This window comes from Antrostomus carolinensis, unplaced genomic scaffold, assembly GCF_000700745.2.
Source record: "Antrostomus carolinensis isolate BGI_N321 unplaced genomic scaffold, ASM70074v2 scaffold39648, whole genome shotgun sequence".
NCBI classification, from domain to species: domain Eukaryota; kingdom Metazoa; phylum Chordata; class Aves; order Caprimulgiformes; family Caprimulgidae; genus Antrostomus; species Antrostomus carolinensis.
The window spans coordinates 4,063-11,506 of NW_010334387.1; the positions used below are offsets into that span (position 1 = coordinate 4,063).

At 52.5% G+C, this 7,444-nt stretch overlaps 1 protein-coding gene across 1 annotated transcript in view; it reads right to left on the reverse strand.

The window, feature by feature from the left end:
- Window positions 1–1,126: 1,126 nt before the first annotated feature.
- LOC104529802 (zinc transporter ZIP14) overlaps window positions 1,127–7,444 on the reverse strand; it is a 6,848-nt gene continuing 530 nt past the window's right edge. The window contains 7 exon segments of the mRNA XM_029086550.1: window positions 1,127–1,273; window positions 1,605–1,789; window positions 2,624–2,831; window positions 3,096–3,281; window positions 3,368–3,490; window positions 4,042–4,211; window positions 7,174–7,360. Of these exon segments, the coding sequence (XP_028942383.1) occupies window positions 1,127–1,273; window positions 1,605–1,789; window positions 2,624–2,831; window positions 3,096–3,281; window positions 3,368–3,490; window positions 4,042–4,211; window positions 7,174–7,360 (1,206 nt within the window).

Below are 7,444 nucleotides of genomic sequence, written 5' to 3' on the forward strand. Positions count from 1 at the left end.
ACAGTGTAAGGACCGATCCCCTGGCTGGGCAGGGGGCTCCTTGTCCTGCCTCTGCCCTTTCCCTCCTCACCAGCATCACCAACACAGTTGCCCTCACAGAAGGAGAAGGGGGTTTTTTTTCCCCCCTCCCAATCCAGCAGTAGGAACCTAAGAGAGGTAAGGGCATCCTGCAAGCCTTCTCCCATCTGCTGCCCCACATCCATCAGTCCAACCCACATGGGGTGCAGTTTGGTGTCCTCTTCTCTGAGTGTTCATGTCCAGAATGTGCTTTAAAAGTAACTCTCTTCATCACCCTCCTCTTCCCAGGGCATCATCTGGGTTACCAAGGCAAAACAGGAGCAAAACCTGTAGCTCCAAAGGTCTGAAGACAGCAAGGATGATGCTCAAATGATGAGCTGTGCTCTTCGAGCCTCCTTTAGCTCAGCAGCCCTCTGTGCCTGGGAGAGCACAGCTCCAAGGACTGCCTGGTAGGTGACTCTCCGAGGAGAATCTGTCCCAGTTTTCAGGATACCACCTCTCTACACAGGAGAGAAACACCAGCTCCTTGCATGGTGGGTCACTGTTCCCCTTCTTCACGGTGGTATTTCCATTCCCTGGTAGGTGAGCAGGCAGAGACAGCTCACATCCAGCACCAGCCCTTGTGTACCCCACAGCCCCCCATCACACACCCCCTCTGCAAAGGGGTCAGGAGAGAGTCACATCCCATCACACCACTCCAAGCACAAGGAGGGGAGTGAGGCAGGTAGAGGAGCTGCTGTTTCCCTAACTCCATCCTTCCCAGGAGATGTGAGGAGAGAAGGGATAACGACACTGGGAAGAAATCCTCTGGTCAGTTCAGTCCTATGGCCAAAGGGGATTAAGTTCCCTTCAGCTTTAAAAAAAAAAAAACCAAAACAAAACAAAATAAAATTAAGTACAAAGAATAGCTTTTAAAAAGCAATGCCTCTTCTTCTGTAGTGTGATGTCAGTGTCTGCGAAGGTACCGTTGTATGCTTGCAGCAGGAGGAAAAAATAATAAAAATAAAAATAATAATAAAAAAAAATACCCTCCCTCAAAAAAAAAAATAAATTGAAAATTAAAATTAAAAAAAAGGAGGGAAAACCAGGTCTGTGAGTCAGGCTGGTCCTACCCTATCTGGATCTGGCCAGAGTACATGGTGAGCAGCACCATGATGGTGAAGCCCGTCAGCAGCCCCGCGTTCTGGATGGCGAAGGTGATGAGCGCGCTGCCGTTCTGCTCGTCCTCCCGGCTCACCTCGTTCATTTCAGGGAACTGGGAGAGGGGGAGAAAAAAGAGCACGATGGCAGAGCTCAGCGACAGGGACAGCTCCTTCCTTCCCTGCTGCTTCCCACCCATGCCACCCTCCCAGTAAATATCCACCACCCATCCCCAGGGCTCTCACTCCTCACCAGCCCAGGGGGCAAAACAAAGCTGAGATGAAGGTTGACCACTACAGACAGCATCTGCTCTGGCCAGGGGACAGAGCAAACACCCTGCTGTGCTCTCCATGCCTGCTTTGCCTCATAAGCCAGAGAAAATACTTTAAAAAATTTAAAAAACCCCCTGGCAAGGTGTGAACCACGCACCCAGGTTTGGTATTTACCATGTCAGCCAGCGCTATGTACAGGAACATCCCTCCGGCCAGAGCGAAGATCCAGTTGGCAGAGAAGTGGCTGCCGGCCACGATGCCGAAAGCCAAACCCACGTAGCAGCAGCAGGCAGAGATGAAGTTGAAGAAAAGAGCTTGGCGGAGGGTCATCCCGGCGTTCAGCAAGATGACAAAGTCCCCTGGGAGAGAAGAGGATGAGGAGGGTGAGGGCTGTCAGCGGGTGGGCAGCAGCAAAGGGACAGCACCGATGTCCTTCCATTGGGGAGGGACTTTCATAAGGGCAGTTAATGACAAAACAAGGGGAAATGGGTTTAAGCTGAAAGAGGGGAGGTTTAGATGAGATATTAGGAAGAAGTTCTTCACTGTGAGGGTGGTCAGACACTGGAACAGGTTGCCCAAGGAAGTTGTGGCTGCTCCTCCCTGGAAGTGTTCTTGGCCAGGCTGGATGAGGCTTTGAGCAACCTGGTCTAGTGGAAGGTGTCCCTGCTGCTGGCAGGGGGGTTGGGACTGGATGAGTTTTAAGGTCCCTTCCAACCCAAACCATTCCATGATCCTATGTTTTTGCAGGAGCTCAAACATGGGCTCCCCGTGCCCACTGGCACCAGGCACTGACCACACCAGCCGCCTGCCAGCTCCCAGCCCTGCCCACGCATCAATTCAGACTTTCAAACCCAAACCACTGCCCTCCTCTCCCCTCCCAAACCAACGAGCTGGTTTTGGTTTGTTGGGTTTTTTTGTTTGGTTGTTTTTTTTTTTTTTCCTTCAGATGTCTCCATCTAAATTTAAATCTCAGACATCATATTACCTCGTTATTTTTAGAGCTGTGATTACTCAGTGTAGTTTACAGCCTTGCCTTCAACCCCCCCATCATTACTCTATTTATTCCACCCCACATTTGCCTTTCTCTTGAGAAATAATGTGTAGGACCAGGAAAGTGTCAGGGTTCATCTTAAAGAGGGGCAGATCCAAGAGCCAAGAGCCCTCATAGCCCCTTTCCCTCAGGACTCACATACCCAGCTCATGTGGGAACTCCTCGCAGAGGATGGCCACCGAGGTGCTGATCCCTTGGAAGACAGAGACAGTGAAGGAGGCCCCAATGGCCAACCCATCGATGAAGTTGTGGAGGCCATCACTGAGGGTGATCATCCACGCCAGCGTGCCGATGTCCGAGTACCTCACCTCCTTCAGCCAGTAACACGCGCTCTGGGAAGCTTGTAGATCCTGCCACGACACCCCAATGCAGGGGGATCAGCACCCAGATGGTCTGGGGAGGGTCACCACTCCCTCCACCAGCCAGAGGAACCCATCCCTCCACATATTAAATCCACACAAAGCTTGACCTGAGCCGTTTGCTTTCCACCACCCCCCAAGGACTTTGTCAGGGAGATGCAATGGGTTCAAAATTGCTCTTTTTTCATCACAGACAGGTTTGGTTTGGGTTTTTTTTTTCCCCCCACCCACAACCCCACAGAAGGAGACACTAACCTGGACAGAGAGGGAGCCCACCACAACCTTCTCATCCCCAGAGGGGGTCTTGCACTCCATCTCACTGGTTATGTGTGGGATCATATGGTCCAGGTCTCCATTCTGCAGCTTCTCAGTGATCCCTTCCTCCTGGTCCTTCTTGGATGGCAGAGCCTCGGGGCCGTAGTGGCTGTGCCCGTGGTGATGCTGCAGGACAGGGAGGATTCATGGGTGTCAGCCACTCCTGCCATTGCCACCAGTTCCCACCTGAGCAGCCCCTTGCTCAGCCTCACCTGGTCCTTCTGCTTCAGGAGCATCTTCAAGACTTTCTCCGTGAAGAAGAAGAGGTAAAAGCCCCCAAACACCACGGCAGACTTAGAAACGTAATAATCCTCTTGAGGGTTAAATCCAAATGCCTGCAGGCAAAAGGGGACAAGTGACAGGACTGAGGAACTGGCTCTGGCAGTGTCCCCTGTCCCTGGCACCTCTGGGGGCAACGCTGCCACTTCCTCACCTCTCTCTAAGCAGCGGCTACTTTAGGGTTAGGCTCAAAAAAAATGCCTTGGAGGGCACCTTTCATCTCCCTCTGTCCCCCAACTGCACCCCAAGGCATGGAACCCACCACCCTGCACCGGGGCAGGGATGCTAAAAGCTGGCTTAGAAAATCTCTGCCCTGTCTCCACACAAAGGTGACCTGCCTGCAGGGCTAGGATGGGCAATAAAATCAAGACTTTTCTGCTTGAAGCAGATTCAGGTCTCCTTGGGAGTCATTTCCTTCCAAAAAAATGGGGTGAAACACCATCTCCAGCCACGGTCCTGAGGAGCTTCCAGCCTCTGTACCTCGCTCTCAGCTCCCCTCTGATGTTGCCTTCCCTTTCTCCAGCCAGCAAGAGCCCAGAGAGAGAGAGAAACAGCCCCCAAAGAGAGAGAGAAATAAAAAGGACAGACCCACTGGTCCTCACCCTACCTCAGGAATGAGCTGGAAGAGGGCGTTGGAGTAGAGAGTTCCAATCGCCAGAGCTATGAAGTAGAGGAGCAGCCGCTTGTAAAAGGTCTTCTTCATGAAGGGCACCACGCTGGCTCCCACCAGCGAGCAGAGGGAGATGACGGTCACGCAGAGGAAACCGTAACCCCAGACTGTGGTGTGAGCACCAAACCCAACCCCGGGGAATCGGATGGAGGGGAGGTTGTCGGAGGGAAAGGAGATCAACGTGGGGAAAAGAGAGGGGAGGGGAAGGAATCCATGCCGAAAGGAGAGAGAGAAGAAGAAGGGGTGGGGAGAGAGAAGAGGACATTCATTAGTGATTTGTTTGTTCATCTGGCATTGGTTCAAGAAGGGTAAACCTGGTGCTGAGTGGCTCTGGAAATAGTTTTTGGGGAAGGATGGGTGAGAAACTCATTTATGGATGAGTTATGGAGCTTCCATCCATCAACTTGGAGCAATCAGCTCTCATTTAACACCAAACTGGAGCTGGAGTTTTGCCAGCCAGGCTGTTTCAGAGCCAGCACCCCAGCTCTGTTCCCCAAACCCCTACAGGATATCAAGTGGCCATTCCAGTACCACAGAGCACCAAGGTGTCCCCCTCCCTGAGCATCTCGTACGCTCCATCCTCATCCTGCAGCCTGGAGAAGATGTGGCTGGTACCCACAAACCACACTGGGATGCTCTGACTGATGGGTGAGGGTGGAGCGTACTCGAGTCACTGCAGCTCCTGGCAGATCAGGAAATAGAGGCACTTGGTTTGGATGGTCAGCAAATAAAAGTCACAATTCTGGAGTTGAAAAGGAACTTTGGGGAAAAAAAAACCAAAACCTCATCTTGTCACTAACACAGGACCAGGCGTTTGCTGCCCAAGAGCAAAACAGGCAACACCAGGAGGGGGAAAACCCAGCAAAGGGAGCTCTGCTCAGAGGGAAGGGTGCACCTGAAATGACAAGTTCTAAGGTTGGATGTGCAGGAGCTTAAATGCAGCTCCAGGTTTTAAGGCTGGATGTGCAGGAGCTTAAATCCAGCTCCCAGTTTTAAGGTTGGATGTGCAGGAGCTTGGATCCAGCTCCCAGTTTTAAGGCTGGATGTGCAGGAGTTTAGATCCAGCTCCAAATTCTAAGGCTGGATGTGCAGGAGCTTAAATCCAGCTCCAAGTTTTAAGGCTGGATGTGCAGGAGCTTAAATCCAACTCCAAGTTTTAAGGCTGGATGTGCAGGAGCTTAAATCCAGCTCCAAGTTTGAAGGCTGGATGTGCAGGAGCTTAAATCCAGCTCCAAGTTTTAAGGTTGGATGTGCAGGAGCTTAAATCCAGCTCCAAGTTTTAAGGCTGGATGTGCAGGAGCTTAAATCCATCTCGTCTCTTCCCCAGGAGATAAGGAAGGGCTCTGCAGAGCTCCCCGGACCAGGGATTGAGGAAGCAGGTGTGTTTCAAAGGTGTCCAATCTGAGAGCACATGGCTGTATTTATTCAACTCCAGAACTGTGTTAATTACAACACAATTAATTTGTGATGTATCTGTCAGGGCCATCGGAGCACCAGGAAACTTCACTTGAAGCTTCAATCCTCATGGGAACATCAGTCTTATAAACCAGGGTGAGGGGTGGGGGGGAAAAGGCAATTAAAATAGTTGTAGAAGGTGCTGACTGAGGAGGAAACTGGTGCTTCTCTGAGCTGTTCTTTGTGGTTTTACATCTTTCCTTCATCACACAGATCTTTCCATCTGACTCACACCACGAGCGCTGCCGCATCTCAGCAGCCTCAGAGCCGGGCAAGCTCTGAGCACATCCCTCCCAGGGATAAATCCCCTTGTGAAGCAGACACAGCCCACGGGCAGAAGCAAACAGCTTCTCCCAGCACCTTCCCAGACCTCAGACATAGCCAGCAGCCTTGCAAAGACCCAGCAGAACTGGAGGACACAACCTCCTTGTGCTGCTTGCACATTCCAGAGGGTTTCCTGGTGCTCGGAAAGGTGAGAAGAATCCCTGCAGAGCCCTTGAGACAAGCCCTCAGCTTCAGGTGATGGAGGAAATCAGTTGGGTGAAGGCAAAGAGGGTGCCCAGAGAGCTGCCCTCGGTGATGGGAGAGAGGCAGGGACTTTCTACCGCACCTCTGGGATGAGCTGGAAGAGCGCGTTAGAGAGCAGCGTGCCGATGGAGAGAGCGATGAAAAACGTGAGGACCCGGCTGAAAAAGGTCTTCTCTGTACACGGTACGATGAAGACTCCGAGCAGGGAGGCCACGTTAATCATCGATACACTGAGAAAACCAAAGCCCCACACTGTGGAATGAGAAGAAATGAGGGCCAGATATTACCAAGGCTCTCAGCATGGGGAGAACCCCGAGACCCCGGATCCAGGCAGGTGGAAAAAGGCTGGTTCTGGGTCTGGACCACCAACATCAGGGCTGGTCTCACTGCACCTTCACTCCAGATGCTTCAACTGTGACACAAACCATCATTTTTGTTGCAGGGCAGGTGGAAACGAAGCCACTGGGTTAGTTGGAAGAGGTTTTCCTAAGCCAATTCCAGCCTCGTGGGGTGGGAGAAGCCAGTGCTGTGCTCAGGGCAGCTGATCCAAGACCTTGGGCATCAGCAGGACTTGGATGCACAGGAGCTCATTTAGTATCCGCTGGTGGCTGGAAGCCAACAGGTCCCTAAATGTGCCAAGTCACCTCCTCCCACCCACGAGGACTTGCAGGAAGGTCCCCTCATCATCCAGCTCTCCTGGAGAGCCGTGGGATCAGGGGAAGAACCACGCTGTGAGCTCATGGCACAAACCATGCCGAGGAAAACCCACCAGGACTCTCAGATGCTGAGTGATGGTGGAGTCCCCATCCCTGGAGGGATTTAAAAGCTGGGTAGATGAGGTGCTCAGAGATCTGGTTTAGCAGTGGACAGGGACAGTTGGACTCAATGATCTCAAAGGTCTTTTCCAACCAAACCATTCTCTGATTCATGTAGGTGAGCTGCCTCCTCTCACCTCTGCCAGACCCTGCCTGTGTCCCAGAGCTGGCGATGGGAACTGGCTGTCCCACAGGTCCCGGGGTGCTTCATGTCCCCCAGACTCTGTGCCCAAGGCTGGGCGTCACTCATGCCCCTTGATTCCCCGCTTACCTTCAGCTGAGCTTGGTCTGCTCTCCTCTGTCTGCTCATTTTCCTCATTTTCCAGGTTTTCAGAGGCGCAGGCCCCCGACTCCAGCTGCTGCAGGATGGTGGGACAGAACTCCTGGAACTCTCTGTGCCCCACGGCAGAGCCCTCGCTCAGGTTGTGGATGGCAAAAAGCTCAACGGAGCTGAAGCACTGGAGAGGAGAAGGAGAGAAGGAGAGAGGAGAGGAGAGAAGAAGAGAGGAGAGGAGAGAAGAAGAAGAGAGGAGAGAAGAAGA